Source organism: Xenopus laevis, chromosome 2S (assembly GCF_017654675.1).
Source record: "Xenopus laevis strain J_2021 chromosome 2S, Xenopus_laevis_v10.1, whole genome shotgun sequence".
Lineage (NCBI taxonomy): Eukaryota > Metazoa > Chordata > Amphibia > Anura > Pipidae > Xenopus > Xenopus laevis.
Genome location: NC_054374.1, coordinates 157897802 through 157923929, shown reverse-complemented (window position 1 = coordinate 157923929; position 26128 = coordinate 157897802). Strand labels below are relative to the sequence as shown.

The 26128-nt window shown below is 39.3% G+C and overlaps 1 protein-coding gene across 5 annotated transcripts in view; it reads left to right on the top strand.

Annotated features, from left to right (window-relative positions):
* Positions 1–26128, top strand: part of fat3.S (FAT atypical cadherin 3 S homeolog) — a 304473-nt gene that overhangs the window by 163197 nt on the left and 115148 nt on the right. For all 5 annotated transcript variants that reach the window (XM_041584587.1, XM_041584586.1, XM_041584585.1 and 2 more), the window contains exon 4: positions 20794–20855. In XM_041584587.1, coding sequence (XP_041440521.1) covers positions 20794–20855 — 62 coding nt within the window. The remainder of the gene's footprint in view (positions 1–20793; positions 20856–26128) is intronic.

Genomic DNA, 26128 nt, shown 5'->3' with positions numbered 1-26128 from the left:
TGGGGGGGAAGGAAAAATCAGTTGACCTAAATGTCTCTATCAAAGGGCGATTGTAGAACTGACAGTATTTGCTTCAGTCTGGCAGTTGTACTGGTTCGTCTGGGAATTGTTTAAAAAAAATGAATTTATTATAATAGTAAACAATTGGGTAACCTTAGGTTTTGCAGCTATTAGCGGCCTGGTTCCCTTGTTCTCCAGAGACTAAAGGGGAAATTCACTTTTTAATGAATTTATCTGGCTCTCAGGGTCACTGATCTCAGCAGCCAAAAACTCACACCTCCCCAGCTGGCCCCTCATGAACACTGCACTGCTAAATGCAGGGAGCACTGTATTCATAGAGGGGGACACAGGTCTTCTCTCCAAACCAGCAGAAAATAAAACAACTGCAGGGTAGAGCACAGCACTTTGCATGCCACTATGCTCTGTAAATGACCCCTATTGACTATGAGTCTTCAGTTTTATTGTTTTCTTAATTTGTTTTAGCAGTTTTAGACTGCTGATGCCAAGTATTTCATTTAGCGTTTCAGAGCTGCTGAGTCAGTGATGGTGCATTTATTTCCTGTTTGGGTTGATATTTCCTTTAATAGAAAAAACGATAATAGTTATAAGAAGGCTGGGGGGGGGGGAAAGATGTGCCTAGATTTAAGGGTTTGCAGCTTAATGTCCTTAATTCAACAACCAAGATCTATTTTGCACATGATTGGTGAAAGCTGAGACCATATACCAGTTAATAGTAAACCTTTATTATAGGAATAGCAGGTTCCTGATTATAGGAGTAGTCAGCGCCAAATCTGGCTCACTGACACCTCTCCTGCCTTATTTTGTTTCATATTTTCTCCCTTCTAGTTATCAGATTCTGACATTACCTCCAATCGCCGCATTAAAAAAAAACCTTTTACATTCAGTTTGGCTCCAGGAAGACACTTCTAAGATGCATTACTAGTGATGGGCGAATTTGCGCCGTTTCGACGAAAAATTTGCGAATTTCGCGCGAAATTCGCGAAACGGTGAAAAATGCGCGACGCCGGCGCCCCGTTTTTTCGGAAATTTTTTTTTGACGCCGGCGAATTTTTGCCGCGAATTTTCGCTGGTGTTTTGCGAATTTATTCGCTGGCGGCGAATCGCGCAAATTCGCCACGAATTCGTGCCTGGCGAATAAATTCGCCCATCACTATGCATTACACCCTATTTACCTTCTCAGAATATAATCAATAAGTTCCTTACAGTGAGTACCTTCATATATTCCCTCCCTGCTACAGCATCTAAATTGGAAAAGCATCATGCATAATAGATTTACACGTTCCTAAATCTGTTTAGTGCCATAATCAGTGAACTGGTATATTTATGAATAGCTTTTATGTTTTGTTAATGGTTAAAACATTTTCTGATTGCTTGGCCTGTTTTCATCAAGAACTACTCATGAAGGTATTAATCATGAAGAAGCAGTAATAGGCTTTATAATATCCGTGATTGGGAATTATTGTGCATATCTGAAGTCCTCAGTAGTCTAAGGCTCACTTGAAATATAATATGTTCATTACTAGTGTTTGTTGGTTGTGTAGTGGTGTGTAAGATAAGCATCCTTAATCTGGTGGGACTTCATGTAGCATCTAGGGGTTTGATGGTAAAGGAGAATCTAAAGCAGTGGTTTCCAGATTTCTTCAGGTCAAGCTTCCTTTGAGACCAAACATGTGACCAAGGCCCATCTTAGATTTAGAAAAAAAGCTTACAATCATACTAAAATCGTATTTAAATATTACTGTACCGTCCAGTCATCCAGTTACAAAAATTTCTTTGACAGCAAATAGGCGTTAAAACCCAATTCTCACTCTATTTGACCTCCAAGCTTTGCTTTCAGTGTCTAATTCAGAAAATAATTTTTTTTTTCCCAAAAGTTTCCAAACTGGACTTTAGGCTGCCCCCTGTCCACCCAGCAAAGGCTCTGGGTCTCCTACTAAGTCCAGCCCCAATGAAAGAGAATTTCACAGACTGACACAAATATGAAGGAAAAACTTTATGTAAAAATGAAAAGTAGGGGACGGTGTGAAGCAATGTATTGATGGTGCATGTTTTAAGAGTAGGTGGAATAGCCACTACTTAGATGTCAAATTTCAGAATTATCAAGCGAGTGAAGGGATAATCATAGGAGAGCTGCAGATATAGAATAAAAGTAATAGGCAGCTAGTCTGGTTGACTGAATAAAAGGTGGAGTCCTTAACCTTGTGTGAAAATGGAGGGCATGACGAAAATGATGATGGATGGGGAGTTGAAGTTAATGTAATGGTGACTAATTCTGAGGGAAATAGCTGAGAGAGAGTCAGTGATTGATAACAGTAAAGTAACCAATCGATTTGGTGTAGAAGAATGAACTGTAGGTCTGACCCCCTAGGGAGACTTTGAGTAGGACAAGGGGGCTCAGTTTGAAGGATGATTATGTTAAAATTTAGAGGAATGCCTATTTGCTCTCTCTCTCTCTCTCTCTCTCTCTCTCTCTCTCTCTCTCTCTCTCTCTATATATATATATATATATATATATATTTGTACTTGGAAGCTCAGCTTAAAGGCCAGTTAGGGGGAGATTTGGGGTTGGACATGCTGGTTTTAACCTCCAATGAAGGCTTAAACCAAAAAAAGTCCATCAGTCTCTAATATAATGGCTACACGCCAGAGGGTGATTACTTTTATACAGGTCATTTATTTTTTTTATAACACACAAGTTTCATTGGAGTTGATAGATAGATGATAGATGGATAATAGAGGGAAGAAGATAGATAGACGATAGATAGTAGATAGATAGATAGATAGATAGATAGAGACAGACAGACAGACAGACAGACAGACAGACAGACAGACAGACAGACAGACAGACAGACAGACAGACAGACAGACAGACAGATAGATAGATAGATAGATAGATAGATAGATAGATAGATAGATAGATAGATAGATAGATAGATAGACAGATAATAGAGGAAAGAAGATGATAGATAGAGGAAAGAAGATAGATAGATGATAGATAGATGATAGATAGATAGACAGATAGATAGATGATAGATAGACAGACAGACAGACAGACAGACAGACAGACAGACAGACAGACAGACAGACAGACAGACAGACAGACAGACAGATAGATAGATAGATAGATAGATAGATAGATAGATAGATAGATAGATAGATATATGGTAGATAGATAGATATATGGTAGATAGATAGATAGATAGATAGATAGATAGATAGATAGATAGATAGATAGAGACAGACAGATAGATAGACAGATAATAGAGGAAAGAAGATAGATAGATGATAGATAGATAGATAGATAGATAGATAGATAGATAGATGGATGGATGGATGGATGGATGGATGGATGGATGGATGGATGGATAGATAGATAGATAGACAGACAGATAATAGAGGAAAGAAGATAGATAGATGATAGATAGATAGATAGATAGATGGATGGATGGATGGATGGATGGATGGATGGATGGATGGATGGATGGATGGATGGATGGATGGATGGATGGATAGATAGATAGATAGATAGATATATGGTAGATAGATAGATAGATAGATAGATAGATAGATAGATAGATAGATGATAGATAGATAGATAGATAGATATATGGTAGATAGATAGATAGATAGATAGATGATAGATAGATAGATAGATAGATAGATAGATAGATAGATGATAGATAGATAGATATATGGTAGATAGATAGATAGATAGATAGATAGATAGATAGATAGATAGATAGATATATGGTAGATAGATAGATAGATAGATAGAGAGATAGATGAATACTATGTATATTCCTTTAGTCTGATGGAGTGTGATTGAGATCATGTAAACTGAACACACTGAGGTGCAGATTTACAAAATTCGAGTGAAGAATTCGAATGTAAAAAACTTCGAATTTCGAAGTATTTTTTGGGTACTTCGACCATCGAATTGGTTAAATTCGTTCGAATTCGAACGATTCGAACGATTCGAAGTAAAAATCGTTCGACTATTCGACCATTCGATAATCGAAGTACTGTCTCTTTAAAAAATAGATAAAACCTACCGAAGTCAATGTTAGCCTATGGGGAAGGTCCCCATAGGCTTGCCTGTGATTTTTTGTTCGAAGGATTTTCCTTCGATCGTTGGATTCAAATCCTTCGAATCCTTTGAAAAATCCTTCAATCGATCGATCGCAGGATTTGCGCAAAATCGTTCGACTTCGATATTCGAAGTCGAACGATTTTAGTTCCCAGTCGAATATCGAGGGTTAATTAACCCTCGATATTCGACTATTGATGAATCGACCCCTGAGTGTAACAAGAACCAATTTGCTTCATGGCTCATATTTATCTCTCCTGAAACACTCAAGCACTTTAGAAGTTTTCACCGAAATGCTGTGAGAAACTGTTTGTGTGAATATCTACTGGAAGATTAAAAATGTAATTGCAGTTTAGTCTTCAGATTTATTTGAAAAGGGGATAATGATAGTAATTACCCAGTTTGAGTTTTGTGGAAGTTTAATTAGATCCCCCAAAAAGCATTTGTGTTCACAAGAAGAGAAGAACACGCACACACATACAAAAGAACCATCTGCCTCTTCTCTTTTTGCCACTCTAAGACATTGTGCAATTATTTAACTGGCATCCAGGCTGACATTTTATTGCGTTATCAGTATTTGTACAGTAGGAGAAAGACCCTATGCTCAGCCATGTACATTTCTTTTTGAGATGAGTAACCTTTCTCTTATATTAAACAAAGCCAGTTTAGGATTGTTTGCTTTTTTATACTTAGTGGAACAATTTAAATATATCCAAATTACATGGGGATGTTTGTTATGCAGCCTTTTAGCTTAAAGGAGAAGGAAAGCTACGGAGGCATTTTATTGCCAATAGATTAGCCGCAATAGTGCAAGCTAGAATGCTATATTTATTCTGTAGAATGCTTTACCATACCTGAGTAAAAAGCTCTAGAAACTCTCTGTTTGTTTAGGATAGGAGCTGCAGTATTAATGTGGTGTGACATCACTTCCTGCCTGAGTCTCTCCCTGCTCTGGGCTCAGATTACAGTAGAGAAGGGGGGGGGAGAGGAGCAAACTGAGCATGCTCTTGCCCAGGGCAATGATGTTTAAGCTGAAGGCAGGAAGTCTGATACAGAAGCCCATGAGTACACAATAGAAGGAAAGAAATGAGCTGTTTCTTTTGACAGGGGACTCAGAGCAACATTACTTTGGGGATTTTCTGGTATATTTAGATGGACCTTTCTGATAAGGCTTACTTAGTTTTAACCTTTCCTTCTCCTTTAAAGGAGACGGAAAGCTCCCGAGGCAGTTTATTGCCAATAGATAAGCCACAATAGTGCAAGCTATAACACTTTTTTATGCTCTAGAATGCTTTACCATTACCACTCTACAAGCTCTCTCTGTTTGTTTAGGATAGCAGCTGCCATATTAGCTTGGTGTGACATCACTTCCTGTCTGAGTCCTGTTTGCTCATAGCACTGGGCTCAGATTACAGCAAAGAAGGGAGGAGGGAGAAGGGGGGAGAGGAGCAAACTGAGCATGCTCAAGCCCTAGCCCTGGAGGTTTAAGCTGAAAACAGGAAGTCTGATACAGAAGCCCATGAGTACACAATAGAAGGAAAGAAATGTGGTGTTTCTTTTGACAGGACTCAGAGCAGCATTACTTTGAGGCTAGGGTCACACAGGGGAGGAAATCAGCTAGCAGCCGATTTCAGCCTTACCGCGGGCAGTAGTCTCTTCTCTTCTGTATTGAATCGGCTTATTGCGTACAGACTTGACGGGTTTCAGAGAAGAACCATGAGTCTTTGCAATTTGAGCCGAAGTCTGTTCTGATTCAATGGGGAAAAGAGGGGAGGCTACTACCCTTGGTAGGGCTGAAAGCAGCCAGCGGATTGTGGCTAGCTGATTTCTGCCCCCGGTTGCCCCAGCCTGATGGTTTACTGGCGTATTTATACAGACATAGACCTTTCTGATAAAGCTTACTTACTTTTAACCCTCCCTTCTCATTTTTAACTTTGAAGCATCTATAACAATATTTTTTAAATCAATTTAATTTGTTAGAATTAAAAATTGTCATTTTTAACTTTAGTGTAGAGAGAAATAAATGCTAACTGTAATTTATTATATAACTTATCCATCATCTATTCCATATGTTCAGTTGTATATGAATGGTTTATTAATAGTGCCTGTTAACCCTTATTAGTAAACGAAGAATAGGGATAAGAATCTGTATTGCATTAAACCATTTTGAGAGCTACTTAAGCTTAAGTTTTAAATGTAAATTTTTATTAACTGCCAATAAAATGAATATTGTAAAAGTGGTGCCACATGCTGCTCAGTTCCTGTAACTGGACAGTCAAAGAGATATACCTTCAGAAGAAAAATTTGTTCTGATGTTGCTCTACTCAGGAAGGAGATAGGCAAGGGCAACTGAGGTGAGATATACCTTCAGAAGGAAAACAGAGAAGTGTTCAGATGTTCCTCTACTCAGGAAGGAGATACTGTAGGCAAGGTCATCTGAGGCGAGATATATCTTCAGAAGAAAAACAGAGAAGTGTTCAGATGTTCCTCTACTCAGGAAGGAGATAGGCAAAGGCATCTGAGGCAAGATATACCTTCAGAAGGAAAACAGAGAAGTGTTCAGATGTTCCTCTACTCAGGAAGGAGATAGGCAAGGTCATCTGAGGCGAGATATATCTTCAGAAAAAAACAGAGAAGTGTTCAGATGTTCCTCTACTCAGGAAGGAGATAGGCAAAGGCATCTGAGGCAAGATATACCTTCAGAAGGAAAACAGAGAAGTGTTCAGATGTTCCTCTACTCAGGAAGGAGATAGGCAAGGTCATCTGAGGCGAGATATATCTTCAGAAGAAAAACAGAGAAGTGTTCAGATGTTCCTCTACTCAGGAAGGAGATAAGCAAGGTCATCTGAGGTGAGATATACCTTCAGAAGGAAAACAGAGAAGTGTTCAGATGTTCCTCTACTCAGGAAGGAGATAAGCAAGGTCAACTGAGGCGAGATATACCTTCAGAAGGAAAACAGAGAAGTGTTCAGATGTTCCTCTACTCAGGAAGGAGATAAGCAAGGTCATCTGAGGCGAGATATACCTTCAGAAGGAAAACAGAGAAGTGTTCTGATGTTCCTCTACTCAGGAAGGAGATGGACAAGAGCATCTGAGGCTTCTAATCGCTTCCTTACCAAAGTTTTGTGCATGGGTTGAATTTAAAAAGAAATAATCATTCCTGTACCTTTGTATACTGTGAAATATATTTGTATTCTTCTCCAGCCCACTGATATAATAAAATATTTAGTATTGCTGAACATGCGCCATGATAATTCATCGAATTTTCAAGATGTAAACAAAAAACATTTAAGAATCATTTCTGAGTTTGTCTTTGCCTTGGGCAAATGTTGGCAGTTGTTACTGTAGAATATATTTGGATTGATTCTTGGAAAGAAAAAAATTGAACTACTGTATTTAAGCCAAACTTGTTGGGAGTTTTATTTATTTATTTTTCTTTTTGCATTTAAAATAAGTGGCAAAGGTTTATTTTGGAGACTGTGGATTTAGTGCTCTTAGAGTGAAGATCGTTGCAATTATCCTACTGGACCTAAAAAAAATTCTTTAGAGTAACCCCATCCCCAATGTCTGCCCATATATTGAAAACCAAGACTATCAATGCCTTTAAAAGTGGCTTGGATGACTTCTTGGACAAGCAGAGAATCCAAGGATATAGTGATTTACTGTATATGTGTATACAATTTGTCTTTTTTTTTTTTTTACAACCAAAATTAATCTTATAACTATGGGAGGAGCTTAGAGGCCTTGAGACCAAAAATGTCAGATACCAAGAATGGCCTCTAATATATACAAATAAACTAATGTTGCTAGTTGGTAAATATCAACAGTTCACATTAGTGAGAAATTCCTAAATAATGACTTAAAGGAAATAACAATAGAATTAATATTTCTCAGAAATATTCCCATTTTCCCAGGCATTTTAACCAAGGAAGATACATATACAGTATCTGCTGAAACTATCATCTGAAGTGAAATTTCCATTCTGCACTGTACTTCCAAGGTTTGGAAAAATAATCAGATCTCTGCTGTATCAATGGAAAGACTTGACTGATTATAGGATTTGATCTGTACCTGCTAGACAGTCTCCATGGCAACGGGGGAACGTTGCATTATTTTAACAGAAATGGGCTTGTTACTGTGGGGACAAATTCCTTGATTTATAAGTCACATTATCTTTGTGGTAGCTAATGGTTATTGAAGGAATAAGTTTGTGCACATGTGGGATTGACACTGCACCCGATATACACAAACTACGGAGGTGTAATTCTGTGCAATATTATTTTAAGTGTATATTTCCATTGGGTTTTAGTGTTCAAAGTATTCGTGTCAAACACATACTGCAGGCTACAGTATAATAATATCTAAATAATTCAAAGCAGAGTCAAAAACCTAGCCTTGGGTTCCATACAGTTAATATTGCCTCCAAATTTTGATACATTTTTTATGCATCCTATGGGTAAAAGTCGGCCAGGAGTTATACAGAACTTTCTAAATATCAGAATTATCTGAATATATGAACCCAGAATATCCAAAAAAAAATGAGATGTCCCATTATACGTTAGTAGGCTTAGAATTAACCTACATTGAGGCCAAAGTTACAAAAAAGATATATACAGGTATGGGACCTGTTATCCAGAATGCTCGGAACCTGGGGTTTTCCGGATAATGGATATTTCCATAATTTTAATCTTCATACTTTAAGTCTACTAGAAAGTCATGTAAACATTAAATAAACCCAATAGGCTGGTTTTGCTTCCAATAAAGATTAATTATATCTTAGTTGGGATCAAGCACAAGCTACTGTTTTATTATTACACAGAAAAAGAAAATGATTTAAAAAAATGTGGATTATTTCATTATAATGGAGTCTATGGGAGGCAGCCATTCCATAATTTGGAGCTTTCTGGATAACATGTTTCCAGATAATGGATTCCATACCTGTATATATAAATTATTTTCTTATTCTTTCTGACCAGGACTTTATTTATGTCAAGCACTGCCATAAGCACTAGTAATGGGAGAATTTGTCCCGTTTTGCCGCAAATTTTGTTTTCCATAAAACTGGCGAAAAATTCTCAAAACTGTAATTTTGATGCCAGCGCCAATTTGCCGGCGGCAAAATGGGAGCCAGTGTCAAAGTTGATGCCGGGGCCCATTAAAGTCAATGGGCATCCGTTAATCGTCGGCAGCATCAAAATTGGCGCCAGCAATGAAAAAAACTTTGATGCCAGCGTCAGAACTGTTGAATTTTCGCCCCAAATTCATGAATTTATTTGCAGGCGGCGAAGCGTGCAAATTTGCACCTGGTGAATAAATTCGGCCATCACTAATAAGCACCTGACTTGCCCCATCCCCTCACTGATCAGTGAATGCACAGGACAGTCAATTACAAAAGAGGTGACTTTGTGTAAGCATCTGAAGGAGAAGAAGGAAAACTGTTGTCAGCCATCTTGAGGCTATAGCAGCTTAGGCAATGTATCAGTAACCCTTAGCAATAATAGAAGAAAAAATAAACTTTATATTCAGCTCTTAATTCTTCCATTTGACAAAACTAGGAGAAAATAGAAAATGTTATTATGACCCTTTAAATATTCATCAAGCCACATAATTCTATGTATCAGGTCACTTGGAATGTGATGAATCTCCTTGAGGTCTCCATCTTCCTTCCCAGGTACCATTAATTTGCCAAATTTGGGTTGCTTCTTCTCAGTTTCATACAGACATACGGAACTGGATGCCGTGCTGTGAAAAGTGATATTCATTATTTTGCTAGCAAGCTGCCCATGATCAAGAGATGGAAGAAAATTATGTTATGGGATGTTGGATTAAAATAATAAATGTTTTTCTTTGGTAATCCTAAAAGCAAATAGAACTAAAATAAACTTTCCCACCGGGTGCAAAGACCTGTATTTGTCAAAATATGTTCTCTAATTTCTGTTTTCCCGTGGAGACTAGCAGTCAAACCTGGATTTTTCCATAATTAAGATTCAGTGGAGAGAAAACAATTACATATGTATAGTGTCTGGAGATGGAGAGCTTTCACTAATAATTGAGCATGCAAACACTGAATTATTCCAGTCCAAACATTGAGCTCAATGATGTCCAAGCTGTTGCCCTAAAACTGATCTTGAAATGAAACACCAAGAAATAATCAACAGTCTTCAGTTCACAGTTACAGTTCAGTAACAGATGGATGACTGTAGGGTGGACTCCCATGAGGCAGAAGAACGATTAGAGTAGGAAAGGCAAGCTTCAAGCTTCCATGTGTGTTTGCATTGCAACAGCTAGATGCCTACAACATCACATAAGCTCAGAGTGGCTATCGTGCATTAGAGAAGGTTTCCCATTCCAAAAATAGGTTGACCATCCCTTTGACAATTATTATTTCCACAGTTGTGTGATATTAATAAGATTTCATATATTCTTATATATGTTTCTTAAATGTGGCCAAAACTAAACTTGTAATGATCTCCGGTAGGTGAGGTGTGATGGAAACTATAAGAAAATGTAAGCGGTAACCTTACTGAACAAGACCTATGGTGGCGCTTTAGTGACCAGGATGAGGGTGTTACATTTAGGACTTACCTCGCTGATAATAGAAAATGTGACAGTATAGATGAATTAAAGGCAACCAGGAAAATGCTATGGGAACAGGCTACAGATGGTGTATGAGGCCAGTTAGAAGTGACCAGGAGACATCACTGGTATTTAAAGGGATCCTGTCATTGGAAAACATGTTTTTTTTCAAAACGCATCAGTTAATAGTGTTACTCCAGCAGAATTCTGCACTGAAATCCATTTCTCAAAAGAGCAAACAGATTTTTTTTTATATTCAATTTTGAAATCTGACATGGGGCTAGCCATTTTGTCAATTTCCCAGCTGCCCCTGGTCATGTGACTTGTGCCTGCACTTTAGGAGAGAAATGCTTTCTGGCAGGCTGCTGTTTTTCCTTCTCAATGTAACTGAATGTGTCTCAGTGGGACATGGGTTTTTACTATTGAGTGTTGTTCTTAGATCTACCAGGCAGCTGTTTTCTTGTGTTAGGGAGCTGTTATCTGGTTACCTTCCCATTGTTCTTTTGTTTGTCTGATGGGGGGGAAAAGGGAGGGGGGTGATATCACTCCAACTTGCAGTAAAGAGTAATTAAAGTTTATCAGAGCACAAATCACATGACTTGGGGCAGCTGGGAAATTGACAATATGTCTAGCCCCATGTCAGATTTCAAAATTGAATATAAAAAAATCAGTTTGCTCTTTTGAGAAATGGATTTCAGTGCAGAATTCTGCTGGAGCAGCACTATTAACTGATGCATTTTGAATTTTTTTTTCCCCATGACAGTATCCCTTTAACCATTTTGACATGACATGGAGAAACAATAGAACTTGATTACTAAAATAAGGACAAGGTGCAAAAAAAAACTGAGGATTGTCATTTTCTACCCATGATGCAGTTTTTTTTTTTTTTTTGCATAATTCCAACATAATAGCAGGCAACTGCAAAGAAATGCATCACGGGGCTTGATAATGGCCTGGTGTTAGGCCTACAATGTTGCCTAGTTGCGGCAAGAAAACACTGTTTTTTCACTAATTTGGTGGGCATTTGGGTTGGAATCTCTATAATGATAATGGGAAATCAGCTTGCACCTGACTGCAATGAGTGAAAAATCTTTGCAGTGTTGCACTTGTTGTCTTTGTATATGTAACACCTATTTGGGCTGCATAGCACACAAATAGTTAAACTGTCCAGCTAGCAGTAGAAGCATGGGTTACACGCGACTTCACACAACAGGGTCAGGGCCTTCACCATGTGGAAGTGTTCCCTCTATGGTGTAGTGCAACTACATCCCCCCAGGCTACTGTGCATACAACAAAAGATGGGGGCGCCAGGAGGTTCTTGCAGTAAAACAGAAAACGGTTTATTGAACTATGCACGAGGCAAGTGACCACAGGTTTAGTAGTCACACAGGAGCTGAGGCAATAGCACATTTCTCACACAGAGCTGCAGGCATTAGGCATTTCTCACAGAGGAAAGGTCTCCATTAGGCATTTGTAGTATTATTACACACTCATTCCCTCCTGGAAGTTGTCAGGAAAGCAGCTTCTACCCTACAGTCCCTCTTCACTGAGGTCCCTGACTGGAGGCAACACACAGAGCCTCTGGGAAGCTACTCCCTTACTGCAAATCCTTGTTGGAGCTTCAGCTGCTCTTTCTCTCTCACCTCTCTGCCTTTCTCTCCTACAGAGACTATGACAAGTCTGCCCTAGTGTAACTATTCCTCATTCACGGGGTTTCCTGGTCCCCAACTTCTTCTCCAAAGCACATGGGCCTTTCTGGGCCTAGTTGTACCCAGGCTCCCCTGAGCACACCCAGCTGGATCACCATCCACAGGCCAAAGAGGAAGAGACCACTCCCTGCACACACTATATAGGAGTGAGTCAGAGCAGTGTCATCAAATCTCTCAGCCTATCACTGTAAAGGTTATTCTGTAACAGGGATTCTACCCAATAACCCAAGGAAATGGTGAAAAGATTAACTCTATAGGGCCTGTATCCCTATAGGGCCCTACATATACAAAAGGTGTCTCTCAACTTGCATCTAAATTACAGATGCAGGTGCAAAACGATTTTATTTTCGTGACTGCTCCTTTTTTGCTTGATCACTTGAATATTGATGTAAGATAAGGTTGTGTAAATGGCGGAGCTCACCCTGGTGTAGTAGCGTCTCCTGGTTAGTCGCTGCTCTTGTGTGAATTCGGCAACTTCAAACCGAAACTTGCTTCACATCAGTGTTACCCGCAACTGGTGCTGACCAACATGTCCAACAGGGTCGTTGCTTGTTAATATCAATGCGGTTTTATTAAAACACACAACGAGACCGGCAGTGGGTGTAGAGATAAACTAACGCGTTTCATGCCTACAAACACTGATGTACAAACTCGATTGCTTGAATTCAAACATGGAAAAACTCCATCATATAAAAATTAAAGGTGTTAGTTGCCAATACGTTTCATTCAAATTTTTGCGCTATATCAGTTCAACTAAAATATTGGCATAGCCATGTTTTTTTGCTGTGATTTTCATGACAAAAATGTAAATTGTGATATTAAAAGACGTGCCCCTTGGATTTGTGGTATTTACTATGGGTTTAAAATAAAAGACCATATAAAGACTGGAAGGGAGTAATTAGTTCATTCCAAACTTTTGGATGTTCTAACTAGCTTTTTAACTTTTATTTCTTGTATTTTAAAATCTCACTATAAACCAGTTAGAATGAAAAGGGTTGCTTGTTTTAAAAATAAAATAAAAAGTGGGAAGGAAATATTTATTTTCTTAAATTTGTAAACCCGCAGTCCAGTGATTAGCAGAGGCTTTATTGAGTGCCAAGTTCTTTTGTCCTGTGAAAGTTCTGACCCTTTCTTTTCTGCACGGAGGCACTAAATATCAGAGTACAGGAGCCAAATCACTATAAAAAAGATTATTCTTTCCTTCCCAAGTGATGATGTCATCTTAACAACAGGTAGTGAGGTCCTTTTTGTCCCCCATGATGCGTAAGTGTTCTGCATTCTGTATAAAGGATAATAGGCCTACCACAGGCTTAACCGACCACAATTAGTGGTTTTTATACTATTCACATTCTCTCCGATTTTTAAAGCGGTGTTAGCCAAGCTTGTTATTTTTTTACAAAATACTTTTTGGGTTGTTGTTATTTTCAAACCCAGATGTAAATGTGAATAATGCAGAACTGAACACATGTAGAATTTGTCAGCAGATTTCCTATTTGGAGTGCTAAGCAGCACACTTCCCTCCTGTGCTAATCAATATGTAGCAAACACTATTCACACGCACAGCTATATATGATTATTATGCCTTGGCACATAGAGCAGCACCATCTGGTACGTGCTGCAGTTGTAGATCATAGCTTTTCAGTTGAACTTTGTTGCTTAATTTAGAATTGTGGCTTTTTAATGTGTTGTGTTTTATATGGGGCATGAAGAAAGAGTGACTGCTGTCAGTTCAGACATCTGCAGAGGTTAAAGCTTGTCCTTAGAATAGCTGGAATTCTAAGAACCAACAGGAGTCCAATGGTCTTTAGAAGTGGACATTGGGTTAGAGAGAGTCCTTTGCCGAACCAATTTCTAAGACCTGAACCTGCAGCCCGCGACCCGAACCGCAACCCATAATTTAACCACTTTGATACGCTACCCTACCCGGACCTGCAACTGCCTTATCCTCAACCCGACCTGCAACCTGCCGACCTCGTCAAACAGGAAGTGGTGTTGCTGCAAACCGGAAGTGACATCATCAAAAGTGGGCAGGGACAGCAGCAAGTTTTGTAAAACTTTAAAAGGAGTAAAATATAGACAATAATACCTAACATAAGAAACTTAAATGAGACCCTCAACCCGATCAGCATACCCGCGACCCGCAGAACCGCATCTATACCCGTACCTGAAAATCCTCCCATCATTCTGCAGGGTGCCCGCTTTTTTTGCAGGTAACCCTTGTGTACCTGCAGGTTCCTGACCCACTGCAGGACTCTACATTGGATGGTGTGAAGCTCTTGGGGGAAAATTCACTAAGATTCGCCAGGCGTAGTTTCGCCAGCGCCCCGCAAATTCACTAAAATCCGAAGTTGCGCACAGGGGTAGCGTAAGGTTGCGAAGTTGCGCTAGCGTAGATTCGCTAAGTGAAGCGAAGTTACGCTAGCAAAGGTTAATTTGCATACGGTGCCAAATTCAAATTTTAATGGAGGAATACGTAGAATCACTACAAATGACTGGGAAACCTTCAAAACATCAAATAAATTTTTTTTTTGCTAGCCTTCGGCGCTTCGGCGCTTAGTGAATTTGCCCCTTGGTCTGTTGGTCTGCTAACATGGATATAATGGTAGTTGAAAGCTAACAATACAATTGTACTGAGAATAACAAGGGATCTCGGTTTGCAGACATTAATGGCATGGTGGCGTGGAGCTTTCAATAACAATTGTAAGTCATATTTTATTGGTCTCATTGGTCTGCAGATATTGATATAATGGTGGTGTGGAGCAATTGTAAGTCAGAGTTTAATGAGTGGTGCCATTGGTTTGCTGACAATGACTTTGTGGTGATGTAAAACTATCAATAAAGTTGTCAGTTGTTAATGAGTGATGGGACTCATAGATCTGTAAACATTGACATCATAATGGTGTGAAGCTATCAAGAAAATTGGAAGTCAGAGGATAATGAGGATCTACATTTTATAACTGACACCATGGTGTTGTGACATTATTATTAAAAGTGACAATCCCTAGGTCTAACTCCGGAATCAACATAAATCATCAAGGTCTGTAGGTCTGGAGAAGCCACAGTTTGTCTGAAAGTCTCAGATCCAACATGGTTCTGCTGTTCTGCTGATACTGATATCATGGTGGTATAAAGCTTTAAATGAAAACCCAAGAACCAAAATGTTGGTCTTTTATGAATCATAACTGCAACTCTATTTTCAAAAGTTGTCCATCAGAGTCAGGGGGTGTGAAGATATCATAGAGGTGGGCGAATTTGCCCCGTTTCTCTTTGCAGAAAAATTCAAGAATTCACTGAAAAATTTGCGAAATGCACTGAAATCAATGCCCGTGACAATTATTATACGAGTGCCTATTTGTCCAAATGTTTTAAAGTCAATGGGCGTCCGAATAATTTTGACGCGCAACAATTTTTATGCGTGTGACTATTCTGACGTTCCCCAAAATGTTCTTGATGCAGCAGATTTTTCGCCAGCGAATTTTCACTGCAGTTTCGAAAATGTATTTGCTGCCAGCAAAACGTGCAAATTTGATGCATATTCGCGTCTGACGAATTTATTCAACCGTCACTAGGCGTGAGGTACCCAAAGTGTGATGGTAGTACCAAAATAATGATATTATCATAGCCAAGCGATGTCATTATTGTGATAATAATTTGGAATGATACTATCATGGTGATTTGAAGAGCTCATTCCAGTTATGGAACATACTGCCAGAGGCACCACAGCGTGGAGTATCCTTTGGAGTATTATTATAAGTTGGTAGAATTAAAAAAGTAAAAGTGTCCCAGGATCAGGCAAAAAAAAAACCCTTACAACCTTTTTTCCACTGTATCTGCCTAGTTGTCAAACATTTTGCCAGCAACAAACTACCCAAAATATGGTGAATTTTTAGCCCTGATGTATTTTTTTTAACTCAAGTCCATCAGGTATCCGCTGGCAAGAGTGTAACTGCCATGGGAGCCCTACTGCCAAGCATCTTTCATGCTTCAGTGTGAGCTAAACACACTTATTTGTACTCAAATCTTAAATCAAAGACTAAACCTTAATCTTGCTTAATGCCAGGTCTAGAGTGGGTTATTCGAGTGCTCCCACGCGGGTTGCAGCAGAGCACGAGTTCACTGCGGATCTGAAGCACATTCATTAGCAAACTCTTACAGCGGTTTCTCAAAAGATTGTTAAAATGATTGCCAATGTATACAGTCGGAATTTAAGGGGCTTATACAGTTAGTTTAAGAGCAGGGATACATTATTTATAGTGGGATTTTGTGTTAAAAGAATGTACATTACTATTTTGTTCTTGTGGTTATAATCCAATGATTGTGAAATAAATAAAAAGGTGTATAATGTTACTGGGCATACACATTCCTAACAACTACTGCTGTTTTCCTTGTTTGCCATTGCTCTGTCAGTCCTGTAAATAGACTAAACATACATACCTCCAAGTGGTCCTGGCATAGAAGGTAGGTAGGGTGGCCACCTGTCCAGTTTTGACCAGGGCAGCCTTGTATTTTGAGGATAATTCAGAATCTGATTTGGAAAACAGGCCAGGATTTTCCTAGATTAACAGAGCCATTGGAAACATCATAGCCGAGCCCCACAACATCAGCTGTCCGCCCCGCGACATCACCGGAACATCCCCCTGCCTTGACTATATGGCCCTGAAAGGTGGCAACCCTATCCTGAGGATGCTCCTAGAATGCAGTTGCAACTTAAATATGATGCTGCCTGCATCATCAGCAGATTGGGGTATGTCTGAGCTAGGGGTGCACCAAATCCTCTATTTTGGATTTAACCGAACCCCAGAATCCTTTGCGAAAGATTCGGCCGAATACAGAACCAAATCCTAATTTGCATATTCAAATTAGGGGTGGGAAGGGAAAACATTTTTTACTTCCTTGTTTTGTGACAAAAAGTCATGTGACTTCCCTCCCCGCCCCTAATTTGCATATGCAAATTAGGATTCGATTCAGTTCAGCCGGGCAGAAAGATTCTGCCGAATCAGAATCTTGCTGAGAAAGGCTGAATCCTGGATTCGGTGCATCCCTAGTCTGGCAAAAGGCTGTTTAGGGGACATAGCCTACATTTGTTCTTGTTTTTAGACAGTTCTAGAATTGGCGTTAGTTGGGTGGTAGTAATGGGCGAATAAATTCAGGAGGCTCGGATTTGCAGCGAATTTTCACGTTTCGCTGACAGCAAATAAATTCGAGGAACAGCAGCAAAAATTCGCAGCTGAAAAATCTGGCTCATTAAAAAAAATTGGGCGTGCGTCAGAATAGTCGCGCACATAAAAATTGTCTTGTGTAAAAATTATTCACATGCCCATTGACTTTAATGCATTTGGACAAAATAGGAGCGCGTATAAAAATTGTCGTGGGTGTCAAAATTGACGCGCGTCAAAATAATTATGAAGCCCATTGACTTCAATGCGTTTTGCGAATTTCTCAGTAAATTTGCGAATTTTTCAGCAAATTCACCCATCACTATTGGGTGGTATGCTGAGCCAGTAGCCCTCTAGGAGATACCATAAGTCACCAAAAAAAGTATATGATAAACGATCGAATCTGCCACTCAACATTCGATAGAATGCTCCTATCTTTTCCTCGATAGACAATGAATGTAATTATAATGTAAGCTGAGCTACACAAATGTTCCAAACAGCTGACACAGTGATTGCTGACATTTATGTTTCTATATTAGTGTTTCTTGGACAGTTTACCCTCAGGTTAGTAGTGACTTTTCAGGATGGATTATTGTCTGGGAAACTAAATGCATAATCATTTGTCAACCATACATGAAGCAAACTAAAAGAAACATTCATTGGTATGTTACAAACATTTATAAATCACCCATGCTTATTAACTCTGTTCAGTTCTGTGTGCCGGGCTTGGAGAAGAGCAGTTTAGTAATATTTGATATATGCAAGCAAACTGTAGGATTTAATTTAATGTTTGGCAAATAAGTCAGTATATAAATATCATTACAATGATGAGATATCAAATGAGGGACCCTCCAGCAGATTTTTGTGGTTTTTTGGCTCTGCTAGTGTTAAAGTGGATGGGCAGCTATGAAATGTGTGACTGTCAAACTAATTGCATGGATGGCACTTGATGGTCCCACTTGAATGACTCAGAGGACCGTTGGTGAGCAGCTCCTATACAGCATAGTGTAGCATTATTATTGTTTTTCTATACATCACCAGGCTATTAGCTCAAAGGACAAGCAAAGTAGGTTTCAGCTCATTGTACATTGATGGCACTAAAATAGATAACGTGCCATAGAGCAGCAGCCTTTACAACTAATATTCATTTAATTCCTATTGCCTAACTGATTGATAAAAGCTTATTTCTAATCAGTTACCCTGGGTTACTGTTGCAAGTTTGATGTTATAAACTTATTCCTACTGATTCACTGGCACACGTGGTGAATACAAGCAGGGCCAAGCCATTGCGGTTTATTTGTGAAAATGCAATGTTTTGGGGTAAAACCCTTTTTTCAAGCATAAATCCACAGTGCATTCTTCAGTCTTCCTTTTTCTTTCCACTTGTTGACTCCCTTGATGCAGCCATTTTTTACAGAGCTCCTCTTTTCCCTTCTTCCCTTGTGTCTACCATCTCTTCCACAGCTACTAATTTCTCTTCTTCCCTCTGGTCTGTTATCTCTTCCAAAGCTAGTCATTTCTCTTTGTCCTTAACACAACCATCTCTTCCACAGCTCCTTCTTTCCCTTCTTTCCTTGGGTTTAACACCTCTTCCACAGCTAATTCTTTACCTTCCTCCTTTGGGTCTATCACCTCATCCACAGATTCTCATTTTCCTTCTTCCATTGGTTCTACCATTTTTCCACAGCTACTCATTTCTCATTGACCTTTAACTCAACCATCTCTTTTCAAAGCTCCTTATTTCCCTTCTTCCTTTGGGTCTACTACCTCTTCCACAGCTCCTCATTTCTCTTTAACTCAACCAACTCTTCCTTAGAACCTTCTTTCCATTCCTCCCTTGGGTTTATCGCCTCTTCCACATCTATTCATTTCTCTTTGTCCTTAAACTCAATCATCTCTTCCACATCTTCTTCTTACAATGACACAATAATCTCTTCTAAAACTAATTTTTTCATCTTTCCATCACCCAACCATCTTTTCCACAGTTCCTTGTTCCCCGGTTCCTCACTTCAGCATTTGCCTTTCTCATGTTTTCTATCATTGTTTCATATATTTTCTACCCTTACAAATGTATACCCTCTTTATCCTCTCTTTTTCATTGTCTCTAAATTATTATTATTCTTTGTAGAGTATGTATAACAAACATGACAAAACGACTACAAATGACAGAGCAATAGTAAATCTCTTCTCTCTTCTTCCCTCTCCTACAATAGACCATTTATTCACCATTGTTGGTTGGGAACAAGTACAAGGTTCTGCGTTATCATTACAGAGAGAAATGAAATAGTTCTTAAAAATTAGACTCATTTGATTAAAATTTAGTCGATAGACCATATAACGGAATTCTGGATAATGGGTCACATACCTGCATATTTGTATGTAGAAACAGCAACAAGGACCAGTGGGAAATGTCATGCACAAGGAGACCCCTTTGACCCACATCAACAATACATAAATACTGTACAATTTAGTAAAAACTGGTTGAGATTTCAGTATAAAATATAAGCAAGTAGAAACATGTATGCAAAATGTATGCAAAAACATTCATTTTTAAATTCTGTGCAACATTGATAGCATTGAATGCACTGTGGATGAATGGTTTCTTTCTATCACTCAAGCACCTTTCATATTAATGGATAGCTACATGCATGCTCTGGATTTCATTAGCTACTGGCGCTCATTCAAGATAGTTGCAGAGTGATATCCAAGAATAAATGAACTTGGCAGCGGACTTCAGAAATTGGACTGCTGTATCTATGTCTCAATATAAATACTTTCTCCAGTTTGATGTAACTTATCAGGAGATGAGAAATAGTGACATTTTGTACTTCTGATAGCACACAGCCATGTATCATCATGTAAGGCAATTACTTAACATGTAAGGCAAGATTTAAACATGCTTAAAGTATCCAAAATTGTAGTATGATCCATAATTCATAAATAATTACATTTCATTCAGTTGCAACATCTGTTGACCAGGGTCAGTCAGTAGCAGGTCCCATCCCTTGTTTGACAGCTTTTCTTAAATAAATATGTGCGTACCAACCGAGCCATAGCAAACCTTGGAAAACATTGGTGAAATTTGCTGCTGTTAAAGATGTTAATGGTCTGATAATATTATAACTTACCTTTTTGCGGAGTAACTGTTACGATTCGTTTTTTCATTGGCATATTCTGCTGTTAACCTTCTTTTAATAGTGTGTTGGTTTAAAAATCACAATGTTTTCTCTTTGTTTTCCCTTAGGTCTTATTACCACGACTTCAAGAAAATTGGATCGGGAGCAGCAAGCGGAGCATTTTCTTGAGGTAGAGAAATAATAAACCCCCCTCACCCTGCTACCAATCTCTAACAATATCTCCAAAAAGACAATTGGAACAGCCAGTCAAATAAATAATAAGAATAGAAATCTGGTCAGGTGTTAGGAGAGTCTAGCAGAAATACGTCCTTAGGCCTCAGAGCTCACAGACTAAGTAAATGTTGGACATAGGTAGTAAGTTCAGCCATTCATAATGGATGAATTGCTGCCCCAAAATCGCCAAGTCTAAACTGAAAAATGTGCTATTGCTTAAAATATTGGTGAAGAGTTCTTTATGGAGGAAGAAAAAGGTGGAGTTCTAGGGGATGTGGAGCGGCTAGAGGAAAAGGGCAAATAAAGCAAGGAAAGAAGACGGGAAAGAGTCAACCAGGGAAACAGCCAAAACTCTAAACAGTTCTAATGTCATACAATGCTAGCAAATAATGCATCAAACTGTAGCAAATTCTCAATAATAGACTTAGGTAAACCTTCAAATCTGAAAGCATGCTCAGTGGTGGAACTGAAGGTAGAGTCCTGCAGTGGGTACCTATAGCTTACTGGTATTTTGTGTGATTGATGTAGCAACTGCAGATACAGTTATGGTTTGGGCAGTTCTGTGGGTCACTGGTCATAAATTAGTCTTTTATGCCCTACTTGACACATTGCCTGTTCTCGGTTGTCACCTCCAGGGTTGGATTTACATAGCAGACACCCCTAGGTCCGCTGCCGTTCGTCACCCCTGTCCTCTATCTTCATCCGTGCACAAATTTTCAACAGGTCGGGAGCACTTGGGATTGGCACACATAAAATTTAAAAAACTATTGTATCTCATGAGCAGCACTAGAGCTTCCAAACCAATATGGATGTGGTTGGGCAGAATGCCTTGGTGGCCTTTCCACAAATCCGGGCTTGGACACCTCAAGATCTATGATGTCACTCTGAAGCCAATTGGGTTTTGGATGAAGAAGTTGGAGGTCTGATTGGATCACATTTTGGTGGGAAAAATGTGAGTTGCATATCCAAATGTGGATTGTGGGTCTACCAAAATGATCCAAAAAACAGTTTGTCTTTGGCACACCACTTACTTGATAATTATAGGGTGCATTCAATCCCAGGCTGCTTCAAACCCAACACGATAATATCTTGGAAAAAGGGAAAAAGAAGCACACCATATTTCGGCTTCTGCCTTTAAGGCATTTATTGCAGCAGAAATGTGGCACAAGCTTTCAGTGCATTGCACCTGAGGAAGGGGTTGTCCCCAAAGGCTTGTGTCACATTTCTGCTGCAATAAATGACAGGAGCCGAAGCATGGTGGCTTTTTTTTCTCTTTTTCCAAGATATCTACCAAAATGATACCTGCACAGGACTCTAGTTGAAGCTGCAGCTGTTGAGGAAGCTTAGCAAATAATATATCAGAGAATTGGCATCCAGGCGTACTGATCTACATCTGGAACACATGAGAGAACACATAATATTCATTTTTTCTCAAACTGGCAAAAAATAAACAGCAGAAAGTAGTATAGCATAAGTCCTTCTTTGTGGCGTACTTTTGAACTGTCCCTTTAACTCAGCAGAAATTCCATTTGCAGCCGAACATCAGAGCAGTCGTTAGAAAGTTTTGGCAACAACCTCTGACATAATTGTGTCTAAAATAAAAGAAGCTGGCTACTGCCCAAAGTATAATGGGATTACTGTATCTCTCTAGAAGAGGCGTCGTTCTTCAAACAGTCTAGTCCTGCGAGTCTTTATAAAGAGAAATAACTTGTAGCTATATCTTAACCAGACACTTATGGGGAAATACAAATGGCTCTTGTACCAAAACCAAATCTAACCCCTATGTATAATTATTATTATATAATCACTTAATATAATATTATTTTAGAATGAGGTTAAGGAATGGTATAAGTCTATAGGGTGTTGAATAACTGCAGGTTTCTATTAGCAATTGATGGTTTTTGTATTTTGTTTGATTTCTAATTAAGTGAGTCAAGTATTATTTTAGTTCATTTGATCTGTCCATATATAAAATACCCATAAAAATAGTTTGGCTCCTTTTATCCCTCACTAAAATGTTGTTCGTTGATCTACATGGTTATGTCTGTGCTATAGACCCAGTCATTTTATAGACATGGTTAATGGGAATGATATATACAGATGGAGCAAAAGTTTGGCATTTATGGCCCCCCGTGTCCCTCCGTTTAGACAGATCTTCACACCTTTTTCTGTTAAATGAAAATGGTAACTGTAACATGGAGTGTTGTGAACTGTGTTATGTCGAAACAAATTTTGCTCCATCTGTAAGTATAGCTACAATTCTTCAGTTAAGTGTTATTAGGCAATAACATATGTGTACTGGTTTTATCTACACGGTTACACTCAAGATCCAACAACTAGGAAGGGATTACCCAATGCTCAGATCTGAGACCAAGGAATGATGAAATATTCTGTGACCATGTTGGGGGTATGTGATTCTATATATCCTATTAGCCAGTGATTTTATATTCTTGGTTGGCGGGATCAGTATATACAGATGGAGCAAAAGTTTGGCAGTTATGTCACTCCATGTCCCACCTAGTTTGACCAGATCAACACACTTATATTTCTATTGAAATTAATGTTGCAACGTTGTGTGCTGTGTGTACCTTGCGGTCAGTGTGATGTAAAAAAACACGTTTGCTCCATCTGTAAGTACATCTACACATGCCTGTAGCAATGATCATGTAAATTTGTTCAACCAGGATATTCACTGTGTTTTGACTCCTATTTCCCATCTCTCAATTACATAACTGGTACTGTGGCAGAGCAGCATAGACACTGCTTATATAGGGGCAAATTCACTAAGCGCCAAAGCGCCTAACGGTAGCGTGAATTCGCTAGTGTTACTTCGCACCCTTACACCTGGCAAATTTGCGCGCATTGTTCTAAACGCTACCTTTTACGCCAGACTTCCTTCGCCACCTCAGACCAGGCAAAGCGCAATAGAGTAGATAGGGATTGCTTCAAAAAAAGTTAAAACATTTTCTAAGTCCCAAAAAACGCTGGCATTTTTTCTTTATCATGGATGATAGGCTGAAAAAGATCAAAAACATTTTTGGGGCTCCCCTCCTTCCCCCCTACATTTCCTAACTCATGGCACCTTAACTATACAGTGGGCACATGTGTAGGGCAAAATAAAAATTTTATTTGCTGTTTTGAAGGTTTCCCAGGCTTGTGTAGTGATGCTACATATACCTCCATTGTAACTTCAATTTTGGGCCGTATGCAAATTAACCATCGCTAGCGTAACTTCGCTTTGCTTGGCGAATTAACACTAGCGCAACTTCGCAATCTTATGCTACCCCTGAGCGCAACTTCGGATTTTAGTGAATTTGCAGAGCGCTGGCGAAAATATGCCTGCCGAAGTGCGGCAAAGTGGACGCCAGCGCAACTACGAATCTTAGTAAATGTCCCACATAGACTTTTCCTAGCACATTCTGCTAAGTTGCTAATTAAGATTTTGTGGCTCTGAGACCTCTTTAGTAAAGCACCCTGGTGTTATTTGCTTGTAAGCAAACTCACTTTTGACAGGTTTTCCAATATATTGTAAATTCTTCGAAGAAGACACATAAAAAAGGGTCTTGTGCAAATAAAAGCCGTGCTTATGATTTCTAGTGTGAACTGCAGGGGAAGGGGGGAACTGAATATTTATAAGTGCTTTGATCAGATAATTTCCCAGGAGCACTAGGTGTGGGAGACTGCACCTAAAAGGAAAAGGCTTCAGATGGTAGAGGTTAATTGGTTAAACCTGAAAATGGAGAAATGTCTTACAAACTCAACCTAATTCAGTGCTGCTTTGTATTCAAGTCTGTGCCATCAGGCAGCAAAGAAAATGATTAATCCAAAGGAAGGAAAATTTAACCCCAAGCAGACAAAATGTCTGTTTCAGGAGGGAAAATAAACTCTCCCCTGGCCCCAATGGACTTCAGGTCAGACGGACAGATGGTTGCTTTAAAGTGAAGACCAAGCAACAAGGGCAGCATTGGGTTGCCACAGGAGATATTAACCACCTCCTAAATGAACCTACAGTATGAGAGTTTTGACCAGGACCTATGAGAATTTTGACCATGCCCCTTGTCTCTCTGCCCCACCCTGATCATGCCCCATTCCAGCCAGAACATTGCTCCATTCCACCCAGTGGCATAACTAGATGTTACTGGGCCCACAGAAAATTCATTTTAGGTCCCCACCCCAACATATCCTGAGGTTGTCCTGTTTTACCAATATATTCTGAAATTGCTCATTAATTAGCGCATCATGGGGCCCCTTATACCTCCTGGGCCCCCTGCAGCTGCAGGGTCTACTTCTTCTGTAGCTACTCCCCTGGTTCCACCTCTGATGAGAGTACAGAAACGTGTGATTCCCAAAACATACGGCAGGTCTTCATTTCCCCACTAGCATGGAAACTCCACTCTGTGCCATACAGTGACTAATCTGAATTAGCCACTAAAGATTTTGTTCAATTACAGCGATTACAGTAGGTGCATATTTTAACTTTAACTTATCTGACCACCTCCACCTTTTATCATAGGAATGTTCATACCTTAACTGCTTATAGAGTAGAAGAGTCACCTGAAAAGGCTGTTTCATGAGGTCTCCTTCAATTTAACGAAATGGGCTGAGTGAAATGTTTGATAATAAAATGGAAGGAGCCCATGCAGGTGGGAATAAAATGGTCAGAAACACAGAAGACTTTATTAGGGACTTTATTTCAATAGATCCCATTGTTGCTCAGCCAATAGCTGAAGGCCTCTATAGTGTTTTTTTAAACTGCACATAATTGTTGCTGGTTTTACTGCACCCTCCACCCGAACAGCCAAGACCTTTGAAGATACTGGTTCCATTGTACCATAGCAGATACATCACGTCACTTTCACGCCAATGTTTAGAGCTCATTCATAGATTCTTTTTCTCCAGAATCCTTCTCTCGCTATTAAACATTTACAAGAAGGGGAAATATAATTATAGAAAGTAATATCCACCCCCCCTTTTGGCATGGTATCTATCAGCTTCTTGTGTACATTACAAGTGCACCTGCCAGGCTACAGTGGGATCTACTTGGCTTTACAATGAACATCTGTAGAGTGATAAGGCTCTGGATTGTTCTTCCAGAGGAAACACAAAGGTCTGAGCAGCGGCTGTAAATCAAGACTCAATGAATGTGCTCTCTTTCAGATGTGCCGAGCCCCATGCCGCGAACTTGATTGTCGTATGAGGCTTTTGTAGAAAAGCAAATTAGAGGAACGT